General features: G+C 51.6%; 1 protein-coding gene across 1 annotated transcript in view; it reads right to left on the bottom strand.

The window, feature by feature from the left end:
• Window positions 1-8,499: 8,499 nt before the first annotated feature.
• Window positions 8,500-19,628, bottom strand: part of LOC144592271 (transmembrane protease serine 9-like) — a 91,450-nt gene continuing 80,321 nt past the window's right edge. The window contains exons 17-18 of the mRNA XM_078396800.1: window positions 14,552-14,688; window positions 8,500-8,661 (exon numbers count right to left, since the gene is read on the bottom strand). Coding sequence (XP_078252926.1) covers window positions 8,500-8,661; window positions 14,552-14,688 — 299 coding nt within the window. The remainder of the gene's footprint in view (window positions 8,662-14,551; window positions 14,689-19,628) is intronic.

Here is a 19,628-nt window from a genome sequence, read left to right as displayed (position 1 = left end):
CTAGGGTGCAGTCCTGATCTTCCAACCTACCTCATTGCACTTTTTTTTAACTTGCTCTTTCTCAGTAACTGTCCTCATGTATAGTGTAATCAGACAGGGTCACACACAGGTTTCTCACTGTCTCCTGTATTTCATTGCACACGAGAGAGAAGTGAAGCAACACATCACTGTCATGAGTGTCCATCGCGGTCTCTTTGCCCGTGACATCTGCAGCTCCTGGACCTGGTGGTCCTTTCACCGTGGTCAACACGCAGGAAGCAGTGGCAAAGCAGAACCCAGCACGTCCCAAAGATCTTAGGGGAAACGTCTTCTCCAAGGAAGGACCTTGGAAGTGGGTAGTGTCCCCATGAGTGCCTGAGTTAGAGGGAGAGAGTGAGCAGGCGAGGACTTCATTCCTTGGAGCGCAGGAGGATGAGGGGTGGACTTATAGTGGTGTGTAAAATTATGGGTTGAATAGATAGGCTGAATGCCTAAAGGAATCTTTTACCCAGAGTAGGGGAATCAAGAACCAGAGGTAATAAGTTCAAGGTGAGAGGAGAAAGATTTACTAGGAACCTGAACTTATTCACATAGAAGGTGGTGGGTGTATGGAACGAGCTGCCAGAAGAGGTAGTTGAGGCAGGGACTATGACAACATTTAAGTCACTTGGACAGGTACATGGACAGGAAAGGTTTAGAGGGATATGGGTCAAATACGGGAGGGTGGGACCACTGTGGTTGGAGCATGTTGGTCGGCATGGACATATTGGGCTGAAGGGCCTGTGTTCGTGCTGTATGACTGTGTGGCTTTGATCATATCGTGGAGTTTGGCTTTGGAAACATAGAAACATAGAAACATAGAAAATAGGTGCAGGAGTAGGCCATTCGGCCATTCGGCCCTTCGAGCCTGCACCGCCATTCAATATGATCATGGCTGATCATCCAGCTCAGTAGCCTGTACCTGCCTTCTCTCCATACCCCCTGATCCCTTTAGCAAAAAGGGCCAAATCTAACTCCCTCTTAAATATAGCCAATGAACTGGCCTCAACTACCTTCTGTGGCAGAGAATTCCACAGACTCACCACTCTCTGTGTGAAGAAATGTTTTCTCATCTCGGTCCTAAAAGACTTCCCCCTTATCCTTAAGCTGTGACCCCTGGTTCTGGACTCCCCCAACATCGGGAACAATCTTCCGGCATCTAGCCTCTCCAACCCCTTAAGAATTTTATATGTTTCTATAAGATCCCCCCTCAGTCTTCTAAATTCCAGCGAGTATAAGCCTAGTCTATCCAGTCTTTCTTCATATGAAAGTCCCGCCATCCCAGGGATCAATCTGGTGAACCTTCTCTGTACTCCCTCTAAGGCAAGAATGTCTTTCCTCAGATTAGGAGCCCAAAACTGCACACAATACTCCAGGTGCGGTCTCACCAAGGCCCTGTACAACTGCAGTAGAACCTCCCTGCTCCTAAACTCAAATCCTCTTGCTATGAATGCCAACATACCATTCGCTTTCTTCACTGCCTGCTGCACCTGCATGCTTGCTTTCAATGACTGGTGCACCATGACACCCAGGTCACGTTGCATCTCCCCTTCTCCTAATCGTTCACCATTCAGGTAATACTTTGTGGTTGGAGTGGGGACTGAGAGCTTAGTTTTCCCAAAATAGGCTTTGACCGCCGCCTGCTGTCAGAATCTGGAATAGGAATAACTTTACAAACAGGACCAGCATGACCGAGATGGATTCTTAGAACAGCTTGTACTGGAGCCGACCAGGGAGAAGGCAATTCTGGATTTAGTGTTGTGTAATGAACCTGATCTGATAAGGGGACTCGAGGTAAAAGAGCCATTAGGAGGCAGTGATCACAATATGATAAGCTTTACTCTACAAATTGAGAGGGAGAAGGGAAAATTGGAAGTGTCAGTGTCAGCTGGTACCCTTTCCACACAGACCCCATTGATGTAGAGTGGGTCGTAATCTACACTGGTTTTTCTAAAGTCAATTATAAGTTCCTTTGTTTTGGAGGAGTTCAGGAACAATCTGGTCCTGAACTCCTCTAAAACATAGGAACTTATAATTGACTTTAGAAAAACCAGTGTAGATTACGACCCACTCTACATCAATGGGGTCTGTGTGGAAAGGGTACCAGCTTTCAGGTTCCTGGGTACGCACATCGCAGAGGATCTTACCTGGTCTACCAACACCATCACCACAGTAAAGAAGGCACAGCAGAGACTCCACTTCCTGAGGATCCTCAGGAAAACCAACCTGCAGGAGAAGCTCATGTTGTCCTTCTATCGCTGCTCCATCGAGAGTGTGCTGGCATACTGTATAACCACATGGTATGCCAGCTGCTCAGAAAAGGACAGGAAGGCCCTTCAGAGGGTCATCACGACGGCCCAGAAGATCATCGGCTGCTCACTGCCCTCCCTGGAGCACCTGTTCAGCCTACGCTGCCTCAGTAGAGCAGGCAAAATAATAAAAGATCCATCCCACCCCGGCCACCGTCTGTTTGTTCATCTGCCCTCTGGTCGACGTTTCGGGTCGATCAAATCCCGAACAAACAGACTTAAGAACAGTTTTTACCCCAGGGCCATACGAGAACTGAACACTACCTTTGCACTAGGCAACACCGTTAAAAAATCATGTACTTAATATAATTGTATTTAATTGTATTTATGCATTTATTTGTTTTTGCATTTATTGCATATATGTTTGTACGCACCGTCAGGATTGGCTATTTTTTAATTTCGTTGTACTCGTTGCAATGACAATAAATGAATATTATTATTATTATTATTATTACAGTATAGCAAAGGGGATTATAGAGGCATGAGGCAGGAGCTGGCCAAAAATGAGTGGAAGGAGGCCCTAGCAGGGAAGACGGTGGAACAGCAATGGCAGGTATTCCTGGGAATAATGCAGAGGTTGCAGGATCAATTTATCCCAAAGAGGAGGAAAGATTCTAAGGGGAGTAAGAGGCACCCGTGGCTGACAAGGGAAGTCAAGGACAGCATAAAAATAAAAGAGAAGATGTATAACATAGCAAAGTAGAGTGGGAAGCCAGAGGATTGGGACTCTTTTAAAGAGCAACAGAAGTTAACTAAAAAGGCAATACGGGGAGAAAAGATGAGGTACGAGGGTAAACTAGCCAATAATATAAAGGAGGATAGTAAAAGGTTCTTAAGGTATGTAAAGAGAAAAAAAATAGTCAAGGCAAATGTGGGTCCCTTGAAGACAGAAGCAGGGGAATTTATTATGGGGAACAAGGAAATGGAAGACGAGTTGAACCAGTACTTTGGATCTGTCTTCACTAAGGAGGATACAAACAATCTCCCAGATGTTCTAGTGGGCAGAGATCCTAGGGTGACGGAGGAACTGAAGGAAATCCACATTAGGCAGGTAATGGTGTTGGGTAGACTGATGGGACTCAAGGCTGATAAATCCCCACGGCCTGATGGTCTGCATCCCAGGGTACTTAAGGAGGTGGCGCTAGAAATTGTGGATGCATTGGTGATTATTTTCCAATGTTCTATAGATTCAGGATCAGTTCCTGTGGATTGGGGGGTAGCTAATGTTATCCCACTTTTTAAGAAAGGAGGGAGAGAGAAAACGGGAAATTATAAACCAGTTAGTCTGACATCAATGGTGGGGAAGATGCTGGAGTCAATTACAAAAGATGAAATTGCGGAGCATTTGGATAGTAGTAACAGGATCGTGCCGAGTCAGCATGGATTTACGAAGGGGAAATCATGCTTGACTAATCTTCTGGAATTCTTTGAGGATGTAACTAGGAAAATTGACCGGGGAGAGTCGGTGGATGTGGTGTACCTCGACTTTCAGAAAGCCTTTGACAAGGTTCCACGTAGGAGATTAGTGGGCAAAACTAGAGCACATGGTATTGGAGGTAGGGTACTGACATGGATAGAAAATTGGTTGGCAGACAGAAAGCAAATAGTGGGGATAAATGGGTCCCTTTCAGAATGGCAGGCAGTAACTAGTGGGGTACCGCAAGGCTCGGTGCTGGGACCGCAGCTATTTACAATATACATTAATGACTTGGATGAAGGGATTAAAAGTACCATTAGCAAATTTGCAGATGATACAAAGCTGGGTGGTAGTGTGAACTGTGAGGAAGATGCTATGAGGCTGCAGGGTGACTTGGACAGGTTGTGTGAGTGGGCAGATTGTAAATCTGTGGAATTCTCTGCCTCAGAAGGCAGTGGAGGCCAATTCTCTGAATGCATTCAAGAGAGAACTAGTTAGAGCTCTTAAGGATAGCCTCCCCCTCCTCCTCCCCCTTCCCCCCTCCCCTCCCACATCCCCCTCCCCCCTCCCCCTCCTCCTCCCCCTTCCCCCTTCCCCTTCCCCCTTCCCCTCCCCTCCCACATCCCCCCCACTCCATCCCCTCAACCCCCCTTATCCTCCTCCTCCCCTTCCCTCCCTCCCTCCCCCTCCACCCCCTTCCTTCCTTCTCCCTCCCCTTCCTTCTCCCTCCCTCCACCCTCCCTCCCTCCACCCTCCCTTCCTCCACCCCTTCCTCCCCTCTCCCTCCACCCCCTACCTCCCTTCTCCCTCCCCTTCCTTCTCCCTCCCTCCACCCTCCCTCCCTCCACCCCCCTCCTCCCCTCTACCTCCCTAGGAGATAGTTTTAAACTTTAAAATGTGAATAACTTTTAAAATATAACACCGATTTCAATGAAACTTGTTCCATTAGCACCAAAGGGGCGATGGTGAGTAAGGTGGGCCTACAATTGTCGCGCTATCGTGCACCGTTTTGGCTCAAGTTCAGGAACAAACAAACAAACAAACGAGAGTTTTAGTATATAGATGTGTACACGTCTAGTTGCCCCAACATGGGAAAGAGGCTTTGGAGAGGAGGTTGACAGAAAGCTGCCTGGATGAGAAGCTTTCAGCTCCACGGAGAGGTGGGGTAGACTTGGATTGCTTTCTCTGGAACGTTGGAGGTTGAGGGGAGACTTGATAGAGGTCTATAAGGTGATGGTGGAAGGTTGCTTCTCGGACTGGAGGCCTGTGAATAGTGGTGTGCCTCAGGGTTCAGTGCTGGGCCCGTTATTGTTTGTGGTTGATTTGGATGAGAACATACATGGCATATTAAGTAAGTTTGCAGACGACACTAAAACGCGTGGTGTTGTAAATGCGTGGTCAGTAAAAATGGTTATCAGAAAATACAGCAGGATCTTGATGGATTGGGCAGGTGGGCTGAGGAAGGGTGAATGGAGTTTAATGCAGATAAGTGCAAGGTGTTGCACTTTGGGACGTCAATCCAGGGCAGGACCTTCACAGGGAAAGGCAGGACTCTGGGGAGTGTTGTAGGACAGAGGGATCGAGGAGTATAGGTACACAGTGAGTGACAGGGCTCTGGGGAGTGTTGTAGAGCAAAGGGATCGAGGAGTACAGGTACACAGTGAATGGCAGGAATCTGGAGAGTGTTGTAGAGCAAAGGGATCGAGGAGTCTAGGTACATAGTTTCTTTAAAGTGGTGTCACAGATAGATGGGCTTTCATCAGTCAAAGCGTGGAGTATGGAAGCTGGGACGTTATGTTCCTGTTGTGCAAGACGTTGGTGAGGCCGTGTTTGGAAGATTGTGTGCAGTTTTGATCATCCTGTGGTAGGAAAGATGTTGCTAAGCTGGAAAGACAACAGGGTAGGAGAATCTAGAATCAGAAGACAAAGGTTTAAACTCACAGGATCGGTCAAAGTCAGCATGGATTTAGTCAATAGTCAATAGTTATTTATTTGAAACATACACATAACTGTGGAGTGAAATGAAAAATTACCCACAGTTCAACAATAAGACCAATAAGAATAATCAATAAAAATGCAATAACACATACAATGATAAACTAACACCAAACAAAAGAAACATCCATCACAGTGAGTCTCCTCCAGTCCCTCCTCACTGTGATGGAAGGCCACAATGTCTCTTTCTCTTCCCCTGCCGTCTTCTCCCGCGGCCAGGCTGTTGAAGTTGCCACGTCGGGGCGGTCTTGGCTCCCGACATAGAAGCCCCCGCCGGGCGCAGAAGATCCCGCGGCCTATTTCAGGCGGCGCCGGTCGGTGAAAGGTCCGTGGCGAGCCGACCCAAGCCCCGCGATTCGGGGTGGGCGAAGACGCTGCCGCTGTCGGAGCTCTCGATGTCGGCCCCCACCCAGGGACTTGAGGCTTCCGACGTCCACGCGGCCCGCGGCCAAAGCCCCCGGAGACGAATCGCAGCCGCTCCCGCAGCATCCGCAGGCAGCCAGCGCCGCAGGTGGTGAGTCCGGGCCACGGGCTCTGCGAACCAGAGCCCAGGTGGTCCCAGCCGGAGCCCGCCAGCCCCAGGTGCATGGCTGGTGGTAGGTGGAGCCCACCTGCTCCAGGTGCATGGCCGGTTGTAGGTGGAGCCCACCAGCCCCAGGTGCATGGCCGGTGGTAGGCCGCAGTAGGCCGGTGGTAGGTGGAGCCCTCCAGCCCCAGGTGCATGGCCGGTGGGAGGTGGAGCCCACCAGCCCCAGGTGCATGGCCGGTGGTAGGCCGCAGTAGGCCGGTGGTAGGTGGAGCCCGCCAGCCCCAGGTGCATGGCCGGTGGTAGGCCGCAGTAGGCCGGTGGTAGGTGGAGCCCGCCAGCCCCAGGTGCATGGCCGGTGGTAGGCCGCAGTAGGCCGGTGGTAGGTGGAGCCCGCCAGCCCCAGGTGCATGGCCGGTGGTAGGTGGAGCCCGCCAGCTCCAGGTGCATGGCCGGTGGTAGGCCGCAGTAGGCCGGAGTTAGGCCGGTGGTAGGCCGCAGTAGGCCGGTGGTAGGCCGCAGTAGGCCGGTGGTAGGTGGAGCCCGCCAGCCCCAGATGCATGGCCGGTGGTATGCCGCTGTAGGCCGGTGGTAGGCCGCTGTAGGCCGGTGGTAGGCCGCAGTAGGCCGGTGGTAGGCCGCAGTAGGCCGGTGGTAGGCCGCAGTAGGCCGGTGGTAGGCCGCAGTAGGCCGGTGGTAGGCCGCAGTAGGCCGGTGGTAGGTGGAGCCCGCCAGCCCCAGATGCATGGCCGGTGGTATGCCGCAGTAGGCCGGAGTTAGGCCGGTGGTAGGCCGCTGTAGGCCGGTGGTAGGCCGCTGTAGGCCGGTGGTAGGCCGCTGTAGGCCGGTGGTAGGCCGCAGCGGGAACGGAGACACGACACAGAAACAAAGGTCGGGTCTCCGCTCGGGAGAGACCGTGTTACAGTTCCCACCCCCCCCCACATAACACACAACCGCAAACACTACATCATATTTAAACTACAATTAAGACAAAAACAACAAAAAACACACAAGACAACGGACTGCAGGCAAGCCGCAGCTGAAGGGGAAATCATGATTGACTAATCTTCTGGACTTTTTTGAGGATGTAACAAGTAGAATGGAAAGATTTAATAGGAACCCGAAGGACAACGTTTTCACATCGAGGGTGGTGGGGACATGGAACGAGCTGCCTGAGGGGGTAGTCGAGGCTGGTGGTGTAACTGCATTTAAATGGCACTTGGATCGGACATCGTATGGGAGGCGCATTCCCAATCTCGTTGTACCCCTGGGTACAATGACAATAAAGATATATTGTATTGTATTGTATTGTATTGTTTGGAGGGATATGGGCCAAAAGTGGGCAGGTGGGACTAGTGTAGATGGGGCATGTTGGTCGGTGTGGGCAGGTGGGACTAGTGTAGATGGGGCATGTTGGTCGGTGTGGGCAGGTGGGACTAGTGTAGATGGGGCATGTTGGTTGGCGTGCACGATTTGGGCCGAAGGGCCTGTTTCCACTCTGTATGTCACTGACTCTAATGAGGCAACATTAGCAATAATGCGCAGCTACAACTTTGATATAAAAATCCAACTTGGTTTTATTCTGTTAAATTAAAATCTATATTACATGGAATAATCATTGCAAAACATAATTTACAGTTCACATCTGATCACGAGCTTTACACGGCAGGAGGGGCAAGCATAATTGTTACATCATACTTTCATCGTCACTTGATTGTTAAATATTACTTTAGAACCAAGATTGATGTGAAAACGACCTTATACTAGTTTGAAATTTCACATCAGTTGTGCAACAAAGAAAACAATAACATTGTAGGTGTAAGTAATGAGCTTACACTGACGGTCAGACTCCAATGTTAATGGTAGACACAAAACGCTGGAGTAACTCAGCGGGTCAGGCAGCATCTCTGGAGAACATGGATTGGTGACGTTTTGGGTCGAGACCTTCTTCAGACTCAGGGGAGTGGGGTTCCAGAGGTGTGTGGAAGGGTAAGGTGTGAAAATGACAGATCCAGAGATAGAGGGTGGAGCAGACCTCAGGATGAGGGGCTGGCTGGATCACATCCCGGTCTGTTGCTGCACCCAGGGTGGGTGAGGAACACCCTAGGGTGGGGGAGGAACACCCCAGGGTGGGGGTGAGGGAGACCCCAGGGTGGGGGAGGAACACCCCAGGGTGGGGGAGGAACACCCCAGGGTGGGGGTGAGGGAGGCATCAGGGCGAGGCTCTGGCTGGATCACACTCCGGTCTGTTGCTGCACCCACTGACGCACGGCTGTCACACGCGTGTACACCCCGGGGAAGTCGGGCAGAGCACATCCGTTGCCAAAGCTGACGATTCCCGCCAGGAACCAGGATCCTGCCGACTCCCTGCAGGACAACGGCCCCCCGGAGTCCCCCTGTGGCAACGCAAGGCAAACGTGTGAGGGGCAGGTAGGTGAGGGGCAGGTGGGTGAGGGGCAGGTGGGTGAGGGGCAGACACGGTCACGGGGTGAGGGGCAGGTGGGTGAGGGGCAGGTGGGTGAGGGGCAGGTGGGTGAGGGGCAGGTGGGTGAGGGGCAGGTGGGTGAGGGGCAGGTAGGTGAGGGGCAGATGGGTGAGGGGCAGGTAGGTGAGGGGCAGGTGGGTGAGGGGCAGGTGGGTGAGGGGCAGGTAGGTGAGGGGCAGGTGGGTGAGGGGCAGGTGGGTGAGGGGCAGACACGGTCACGGGGTGAGGGGCAGGTGGGTGAGGGGCAGGTGGGTGAGGGGCAGGTGGGTGAGGGGCAGGTGGGTGAGGGGCAGGTGGGTGAGGGGCAGGTAGGTGAGGGGCAGATGGGTGAGGGGCAGGTAGGTGAGGGGCAGGTGGGTGAGGGGCAGGTGGGTGAGGGGCAGGTGGGTGAGGGGCAGGTAGGTGAGGGGCAGGTGGGTGAGGGGCAGGTAGGTGAGGGGCAGGTGGGTGAGGGGCAGGTAGGTGAGGGGCAGATGGGTGAGGGGCAGGTGGGTGAGGGGCAGATGGGTGAGGGGCAGGTGGGTGAGGGGCAGGTGGGTGAGGGGCAGGTGGGTGAGGGGCAGGTAGGTGAGGGGCAGGTGGGTGAGGGGCAGGCGCGGGTGAGGCCCACAATGTCCGTGCCCAACATGATGCCAAGACCATTATCCATCTGCATGTGATCCATATCCCCCCCATTCCCCACATGTCCATGTGCCCACATAAAGGCCTCCTCAACACCACAACCATACCTCCTCCACCCCCACCCCTGGCAGTGCGTTACAGGCACCCACCCCCACCCCCCTCTGTGTAAAACACTTGCCCCCCACATCTCCTTTACACTTTGCCCATCTCACCTTAACCCTATGTCCTCAAGTATTTTATTATTCCAATCTCGGAAAAGGTTCTGACTGTCTACCCTATCTGTGACTCTCATCATTGTATATACTTCTCTCAGGTCTCCCCACAACTTCTAAACCTCCAGAGAAAACAACCCACGTCTGTCCAACCTCTCTCGGTAGCAAATACCCTCTCATCAGGGAGCGTTCTGGTGAACCTACCCTGCACCCTCCCTCTGGTAACTGGAACCCTCTAATCCACACTCCCCCTGTAGCTGGAACCCTCTAATCCAACCTCCCCCTGTAACTGCAACCCTCTAATCCACCCTCCCCCTGTAGCTGGAACCCTCTAATCCAACCTCCCCCTGTAACTGCAACCCTCTAATCCACCCTCCCCCTGTAACTGCAACCCTCTAATCCACCCTCCCCCTGTAGCTGGAACCCTCTAATCCAACCTCCCCCTGTAACTGCAACCCTCTAATCCAACCTTCCCCTGTAGCTGGAACCCTCTAATCCACCCTCCCCCTGTAGCTGGAACCCTCTAATCCAACCTCCCCCTGTAGCTGGAACCCTCTAATCCAACCTTCCCCTGTAGCTGGAACCCTCTAATCCACCCTCCCCCTGTAGCTGGAACCCTCTAATCCAACCTCCCCCTGTAGCTGGAACCCTCTAATCCAACCTCCCCCTGTAGCTGGAACCCTCTAATCCAACCTCCCCCTGTAACTGGAACCCTCTAATCCACCCTCCCCCTGTAACTGCAACCCTCTAATCCACCCTCCCCCTGTAGCTGGAACCCTCTAATCCAACCTCCCCCTGTAACTGCAACCCTCTAATCCAACCTTCCCCTGTAGCTGGAACCCTCTAATCCACCCTCCCCCTGTAGCTGGAACCCTCTAATCCAACCTCCCCCTGTAGCTGGAACCCTCTAATCCAACCTTCCCCTGTAGCTGGAACCCTCTAATCCACCCTCCCCCTGTAGCTGGAACCCTCTAATCCAACCTCCCCCTGTAGCTGGAACCCTCTAATCCAACCTCCCCCTGTAACTGCAACCCTCTAATCCAACCTCCCCCTGTAGCTGGAACCCTCTAATCCAGGCAGCATTCGGGTAAACCTCCTCTGCCCCCTCTCCAAAGCCTCCACATCCTTCATAGTGATGGAGTGATGGGGTGATGGGGTGATGGGGTGATGGGGTGATGGAGTGATGGGGTGGTGGGGTGGTGGAGTGATGGGGTGATGGGGTGATGGGGTGATGGGGTGATGGGGTGATGGAGTGATGGAGTGATGGGGTGGTGGAGTGATGGGGTGATGGGGTGATGGGGCGGTGGGGTGATGGGGTGATGGGGCGGTGGAGTGATGGGGTGGTGGAGTGATGGGGTGATGGGGTGATGGGGTGGTGGAGTGATGGGGTGATGGGGTGATGGGGTGGTGGAGTGATGGGGTGATGGGGTGATGGGGCGGTGGAGTGATGGGGTGATGGGGTGATGGAGTGATGGGGTGATGGGGTGGTGGAGTGATGGGGTGATGGGGTGATGGGGTGATGGAGTGATGGGGTGGTGGAGTGATGGGGTGATGGGGTGATGGGGCGGTGGGGTGATGGGGTGATGGGGCGGTGGAGTGATGGGGTGATGGGGTGATGGGGTGATGGGGTGATGGGGTGGTGGAGTGATGGGGTGATGGGGTGATGCGGTGATGGGGTGATGGGGTGATGGAGTGATGGGGTGATGGGGTGGTGGAATGATGGGGTGATGGGGTGATGGGGTGATGGAGTGATGGGGTGATGGGGTGATGGAGTGATGGAGTGATGGGGTGATGGGGTGATTGATTGAGTGGTGGAGTGATATAGACATATCACACAGACACCTGGGCTCATAGACACACAGACACACAGACACCTGGGCTCATAGACTCATACACTCAGACACGTACAGCATGGAAATAGGCCCTTCGGCACAACTTGCCGGCACCAACCAAATTCCTCCATCTTCAATAGTGCCACCTACTTGAGTTTGGTCCAGGCCCCTCTAACCCTGTCCTATCCATGTACCGATTTAAATATTTCTTAAACGTTGAGATAGTATCTCCCTCAACTACCTCCTCCAATAGTTCAGTCCACACAACCACCATAATTCGTGTAAAAATATTACCCCTAAGATTCTTATTAAAGTTTTCCCCCCTTCACCTTAACCCAAAATCCTCTTGTTCCCGATTCCCCTACTCTGGGCAAGAGACTCTGTGGGTTTACCCAATCTATTCCACTCATGATTTTATACACCTCTATAAGATCACCCCTCATCCTCCTGCGCTCCAAGGAATAGTCCCAACCTACTCAACCTCTCCCTATAGCTCACACCCTTTAGTCCTGGCAACATCCTCGTAAATCTTCTCTGTTCCCTTTCCAGCTTGACAACATTTTTCCTATAACACGGTGTCCAGAACTGAACACAATATTCTAAATGTGGCCTCACCAACATCTTATACAATTGCAGCATGACCACCCAACTTCTATACAATACTCTGACTGATGAAGGCCAATGTGCCAGAAGCCTTTTTGACTGCCCTACCTACCTGCGACTCCACCTTCAAGGAACCATGCACCTGCACTCCTAGATCCCTCTGCTCTACAACCCAGAGGCCTACCATTCACAGTGTAGGTCCTGCCCTTGTTCGACATCCCAAAATGCAACACCTCACACTTCTCTGTATTAAATTCCATCAACCATTCCTCCGCCCACCTGGCCAATTGACCCACAACCATCTTCACTATCTGCAAAACCACCCACTTTTGTATCATCAGCAAACTTGCTAATCTTGCCCTGTATGTTCTCATCCAAATCATTGATGTAGATGACAAACAGTAACGGGCCCAGTACTGAACCCTGAGGCACACCACTAGTCACAGGCCTCCAGTCTGAGAAGCAACCTTCCACCATCACCCTCTGCTTCCTTCCATGGAGCCAATTTGCTGTCTATTCAGCTATCTCTCCTTGGATCCCATGCGATCTAACCTTCCAGAGCAGCCTACCATGTGGAACCTTGTTGAATGCTTTACTGACGTCCATGTACACAACATCTACAGCTCTGCCCTCATCAACCTTTTTGGTCACGCCTTCTAAAAACTCAATTAGTTTCATGAGACACGACCTCCCACGTACAGAACTATGCTCTCTCTCCCTAACTAACCTACGCTCTCTCTCCCTAACCAGGCTACAGTCTCTCCCTAACCAGGCTACGCTCTCCCCCTAACCAGGGTACGCTCTCCCCCTAAACAGGCTACGCTCTCCCCCTAACCAGGCTACGCTCTCTCCCCCTAACCAGGCTACGCTCTCTCCCCCTAACCAGGCTACACTCTCTCCCCCTAACCAGGCTACGCTCTCTCCCCCTAAACAGGCTACACTCTCTCCCCCTAACCAGGCTACACTCTCTCCCCCTAACCAGGCTACACTCTCTCCCTAACCAGGCTACACTCTCTCCCCCTAAACAGGCTACGCTCTCTCCCTAAACAGGCTACGCTCTCTCCCCCTAACCAGGCTACGCTCTCTCCCCCTAAACAGGCTACGCTCTCTCCCTAAACAGGCTACGCTCTCTCTCCCTAACCAGGCTACACTCTCTCCCTAAACAGGCTACGCTCTCTCCCTAACCAGGCTACGCTCTCCCCCTAAACAGGCTACGCTCTCTCCCTAACCAGCCTTGTCCATCTAAGTGCATGCACCTATACGTGGATCTCTGCTGTGGCAGCCGTTGCTTTGGTAGCCATTACTGTGCCCCATCATGCTCGTGCTTCTATCTCCCACCTCATGCCGAGGACAGAACCATCACAGCTCCCCCCGCCGTTAAATGAACCCCTCATCTGGGGTTTAATTGCAGTGCAGCTCGTCTGCATCTTCTGTATGTCCATGACTGTTCCTTATGTTTGTTAAATATCAATACGATATATATGCCATATTTAGACTTTCGAGATACAGCGCGCAAACAGGCCCACGGGCCCACCGAGTCCACGCCGACCAGCGATCCCCGCACATCAACACGATCACACACACACACACACTGACCAGCGATCCCCGCACATCAACACGATCCCACACACACACACACTGACCAGCGATCCCCGCACATCAACACGATCCCACACACACACACTGACCAGCGATCCCCGCACATCAACACTATCCCACACACACACACTGACCAGCGATCCCCGCACATCAACACTATCCCACACACACTGGACCCACCGATCCCCGCACATCAACACGATCCCACACACACACACTGACCAGCGATCCCCGCACATCAACACTATCCCACACACACTGGATCCATCGAGTCCAAGCCGACCAGCGATCCCCGCACACTAACACGATCCCACACAAACTGGACAATTTACAACCTACAAACCTGCACGTCTTTGGAGTGTGGGAGAAAACCGGAGCACCTGCAGAAAACCCACGCGGTCACATGCAGAACATACAAACTCCGTACAGACAGCACCCGTAGTCAGGATCAAATCTGGGACTCTGGTGCTCTTATATTCTCTCTTATATAGCATCACCAAGGTGGCGCGGTGGTGCAGCGGTAGAGTTGCTGCCTCACAGCGCCGGAGACCCGGGTTCGATCCTGACTACGGGTGCTGTCTGTACGGAGTTTGTACGTTGCCCCCATGGGTTTTCTGTGAGATCTTCGGTTTCCTCCCACACTCCAAAGACGTGCATGAATGCGAGTTAATTGACTTGGTAAATGTAAAAATTGTCCCTAGTGTGTGTGTGTGTGTGTGTGTGTGTGTGTGTGTGTGTGTGTGTGTGTGTGTGTGTGTGTAGGATAGTGTTAATATGCAGGGATCACTGGTCAGTGTGGACTCGGTGGGCCGAAAGGCCTGTTTCCAAGCTGTATCTCTAAACTAAACCTACTTGCTATAGTTACTCATTGCCTCCACTAATGAACACAGAATCTACATTCTCGGTAAATGTCAATAAAATAGTAAGCCGGTACCTGGCATGAGTCCACTCCTCCTTCTAATACACCAGCACACAGCATTCTCCCAGTGATCAGGGATCTGTAGATATTCCTGCATGTTCGGTCATCAATAACCTTCACATCTGCTTCTTGGAGGATGTTGGGAAGAGATCCTGGAAACAATAAAGTCGTCACATCACTGAGGTACTGTAGTACATTGGACAAGGGTGACCCGCTGAGTGACTCCAGCACTCTGTGAAACGTCACCTATCCATGTTCTCCACAGATGCTGCCTGACCCACTGAGTTACTCCAGCACTCTGTGAAACGTCACCTATCCATGTTCTCCACAGATGCTGCCTGACCCGCTGAGTTACTCCAGCACTTGTGTCTTTTTGTGTAAGCCAGCATCTGCAGTTCCTTGTTTCTATAAATTGTGCTGCATCAAAGATTCACCTTTGACGTGCAAAGGTTGGAGGATGCAACGTGTGCAACGTTTGTACACGTCCTCAACAGCGGTCCACTAGAGGGAAGTGGGCATTAAAGAGGGACTTGGGTTGGAGGATGCAATGTGTGCAACGTTTGTACACGTCCTCAACAGCGGTCCACTGGAGGGAAGTGGGCATTAAAGAGGGACTTGCGGATTTCATCGGTGTTGGGCGTCTCGTTATTGTGCTAGTCATAACTGGCTTTTACACGAGACAGTACAGAGGAGAAGGAAGGAAGGGCCTTGTATGTACAGGGTGCTTTACCTCCAGCTGTCTCCTACTGTGTGGGTCTGCCTGACCGCACCCTTCCCTGTGTCACTGACCCGGCTGCTCTCTACTGAACTCTCCCTCAACACCAATCAGACTAACACAGGGTCCATTAACCTTCAAACCCGCACGTCTTTGGATTGTGGCGGGAAACCGGAGCACCCGGGGAAAACCCACGTGGTCACGGGGAGAACGTACAAACTCCATACAGACAGCACCCGTAGTCGGGATGGAACCCGGGATCCAGCCAGGATGGGGGCTATAGATGTCTGTTGTCATGAAGAGGTGAAGAGGCTGGAATGGTGAATGGAATTTAACGCTGACAACTGTCAGGTATTGCAATTTGTTGTGTCAAACCAGGGTGGGAGTGACACAGTGAAAGGTGGAGCCTTGGAGAGTTGCTGGAGAACAGAGACCTGACAGCACAGGCCCTTTCATCAGTGTGAAGAAAATAAATGACGTGTCATGGAGTCACAGAGCAACAGGCCCATCGGCCCAACGCAATCCCAGACTATCCCAGAAATGGCCTCACTCAGAGCACGGAACGAACCAGCAATGCATCCTCGACCACCAGAGGGGTAGTTAAGGCAGGTACCGTCACAACGTTTAAACAACATGTAGACAGGCCATGTTTAGCAGGATTTGGGCCAAACTCAGGCAGCTGGGACTAGTGTAGATGGGACATGTTGGTCAGCTTGGGCAAGTTGGGCTGGTGGGCCTGTTTCCATGCTCTGTGGCTGAGCAGTAAAGTAAGTGCTAATCACAGTTGAACAGGCAGTTTAAAAAGAGCGCCAAAAGGAAGCTAGTAGTAAGTGAGAAGTCAGGTAAATTGGACAATCAGGCAATTTAATTGGTGATATAAACAATACTTGCAAAAGGGTGCAGCCCAGTGAGGGAAGTGCCCAGTGAGGGAAGTGCCCAGTGAGGGAAGTGCCCAGTGAGGGAAGTGCCCAGTGAGGGAAGTGCCCAGTGAGGGAAGTGCCCAGTGAGGGAAGTGCCCAGTGAGGGAAGTGCCCAGTGAGGGAAGTGCCCAGTGAGGGAAGTGCCCAGTGAGGGAAGTGCCCAGTGAGGGAAGTGCCCAGTGAGGGAAGTGCCCAGTGAGGGAAGTGAAGTGCCCAGTGAGAAAAGTGCGAGTCTTCGGCGAGGAGGCTGAGGTGAGGAGGATACCATTGTTTTAAGCCAGAGCTGGTTATAGGCACAAGGTGATGGCGGAAAAGTTGGTGCGGTGTGTTTCCTGCAGGATGTGGGAAGACAGGGACGTCGCTGGAGCTTCTGGGAGCTACACCTGCAAGAACTGTGTCCAGGTGCAGCTCCTGAAGGGACGTGTGGTGGAGTTGGAGAGGCAGTTGGATGACCTCAGGGCCATCCGAGAATGCGAGAGTTTCCTCGACAGGACCTATTGTGAGGCTGTCACGCCAAGGGTCCAGGTCGAGCGAAGGTGGGAGACTGTTTCAGGGGGGAGTGGACGTGGACGTGGACTACAGGAGACCCCAGTGGCTGTGCCTATTGCAAATAGGTATACCCTCTTGGGAACTGTCGGGGCAGAAGACGTTTCCAGTCCGAGTGGCGGACCTATTCGCAAGGATACTCGACAGGGGAGACCGAAGTCTGGAAGAGCCGTGGTGGTCGGTGACTCCATAGTCCGAGGGACGGACAGAAGATTCTGTGGCAGCAGGAGGGACTTGAGGATGGTCTGTTGCCTCCCTGGTGCCAGGGTTCAACACATCACAGACCGGCTTCAGAAAATCCTAGTGAGGGAAGGCGATCAACCTGAAGTCGTTGTGCACGTGGGCACGAATGACGTCGGGCGGAAGAGGAAGGAGGTGCTACAGCGGGAGTTTAGAGAGTTGGGAAAAGCACTGAGAAGTAGGACGTCGAAGGTAGTTATCTCTGGACTGCTACCGGTACCTCGTGCTGGTGAGGCCAGGAACAGAGAGATAGAGGGTATGAATTTATGGCTGAGGGACTGGTGCAGAGAGCAGGGATTTAGATTTCTGGACCACTGGGATCTCTTCTGGGCTAGGGGTGACTTGTACAAAAGGGACGGGTTGCATCTTAACAGCAGGGGGACAAACATTCTGGCAGGCAGGTTTGCTAGTGTGACACCTGTGGCTTTAAACTAAGTAGTGGGGGGGAGGGGTTAACAAATTGTGAATATGAAGATGAGGTAAAAGGGAATACAGGAGATATTGCAAAAGACTCTCGGAAGAATGGGAACAGAGGTTCTAGAGGGGAAAAGAAATTAAGGGCAGGGCCAATTGTGAACGATGTGAGAGGGGAGGTAAATACAGAAGTTAAAGTGTTGTACTTAAATGCGCGTAGTATAAAAAATAAAGTGGATGAGCTTGAGGCTCAGTTAGTCATGGGCAAGTATGATGTTGTAGGGATCACTGAGACATGGCTACAAGAGGACCAGGGCTGGGAACTGAATATTCAGGGGTACACAACGTATAGAAAAGACAGACAGGTGGGCAGAGGGGGTGGGGTTGCTCTGATGGTAAGGAATGATATTCATTCCCTTGCAAGGGGTGACATAGAATCAGGAGATGTTGAATCAGTATGGATAGAAATGAGAAATTGTAAGGGTAAAAAGACCCTAATGGGAGTTATCTATAGGCCCCCAAACAGTAGCCTCGACATAGGGTGCAAGTTGAATCAGGAGATAAAATTGGCGTGTCAAAAATGTAATGCTACGGTGGTTATGGGAGATTTCAACATGCAGGTAGACTGGGAAAATCAGGTTGGAAATGGACCCCAGGAAAGAGAGTTTGTAGAGTGCCTTCGAGATGGATTCTTAGAACAGCTTGTATTGGAGCCTACCAGGGAGAAGGCAATTCTGGATTTAGTGTTGTGTAATGATCCTGATCTGATAAGGGGACTAGAGGTAAAGGAGCCATTAGGAGGCAGTGATCACAACATGATAAGTTTTACTCTGCAAATGGAAAGGCAGAAGGGAAAATCGGAAGTGTCGGTATTACCGTATAGCAAAGGGGATTACAGAGGCATGAGGCAGGAGCTGGCCAAAATTGATTGGAAGGAGGCCCTAGCAGGGAAGACGGTAGAACAGCAATGGCAGGTATTCCTGGGAATAATGCAGAGGTTGCAGGATCAATTTATTCCAAAGAGGTGGAAAGACTCTAAGGGGAGTAAGAGACACCTGTGGCTGACAAGGGAAGTCAGGAACAGCATAAAAATTAAGGAGAGGAAGTATAACATAGCAAAGAAGAGTGGGAAGACAGAGGATTGGGACTCTTTTAAAGAGCAACAAAAGTTAACTAAAAAGGCAATACGGGGAGAAAAGATGAGGTACGAGGGTAAACTAGCCAATAATATAAAGGAGGATAGCAAAAGTTTTTTTAGGTACGTGAAGAGGAAAAAAATAGTCAAGGCAAATGTGGGTCCCTTGAAGACAGAAGCAGGGGAATTTATTATGGGGAACAAAGAAATGGCAGACGAGTTAAACCGTTACTTTGGATCTGTCTTCACTGAGGAAGATACACACAACCTCCCAAATGTTCTAGGGGCCGGAGAACCTAGGGTGATGGAGGAACTGAAGGAAATCCACATTAGGCAGGAAATGGTTTTGGGTAGACTGATGGGACTGAAGGCTGATAAATCCCCAGGGCCTGATGGTCTGCATCCCAGAGTACTTAAGGAGGTGGCTCTAGAAATAGTGGAAGCATTGGAGATCATTTTTCAATGTTCTATAGATTCAGGATCAGTTCCTGTGGATTGGAGGATAGCAAATGTTATCCCACTTTTTAAGAAAGGAGGGAGAGAGAAAACGGGTAATTATAGACCAGTTAGTCTGACATCAGTGGTGGGGAAGATGCTGGAGTCAATTATAAAAGACGAAATTGCTGAGCATTTGGATAGCAGTAACGGGATCATTCCAAGTCAGCATGGATTTACGAAGGGGAAATCATGCTTGACAAATCTACTGGAATTTTTTGAGGATGTAACTAGGAAAATTGACAAGGGAGAGTCAGTGGATGTGGTGTACCTCGACTTTCAGAAAGCCTTCGACAAGGTCCCACATAGGAGATTAGTGGGCAAAATTAGGGCACATGGTATTGGGGGTAGGGTACTGACATGGATAGAAAATTGGTTGACAGACAGAAAGCAAAGAGTGGGGATAAATGGGTCCCTTTCGGAATGGCAGGCAGTGACCAGTGGGGTACCGCAAGGTTCGGTGCTGGGACCCCAGCTATTTACGATATACATTAATGACTTAGACGAAGGGATTAAAAGTACCATTAGCAAATTTGCAGATGATACTAAGTTGGGGGGTAGTGTGAATTGTGAGGAAGATGCAATAAGGCTGCAGGGTGACTTGGACAGGTTGTGTGAGTGGGCGGA

Source organism: Rhinoraja longicauda, chromosome 3 (assembly GCF_053455715.1).
Source record: "Rhinoraja longicauda isolate Sanriku21f chromosome 3, sRhiLon1.1, whole genome shotgun sequence".
In the NCBI taxonomy this organism is placed as follows: Eukaryota; Metazoa; Chordata; class Chondrichthyes; order Rajiformes; family Arhynchobatidae; genus Rhinoraja; species Rhinoraja longicauda.
This window is presented reverse-complemented; position numbering and strand designations above follow the sequence as displayed.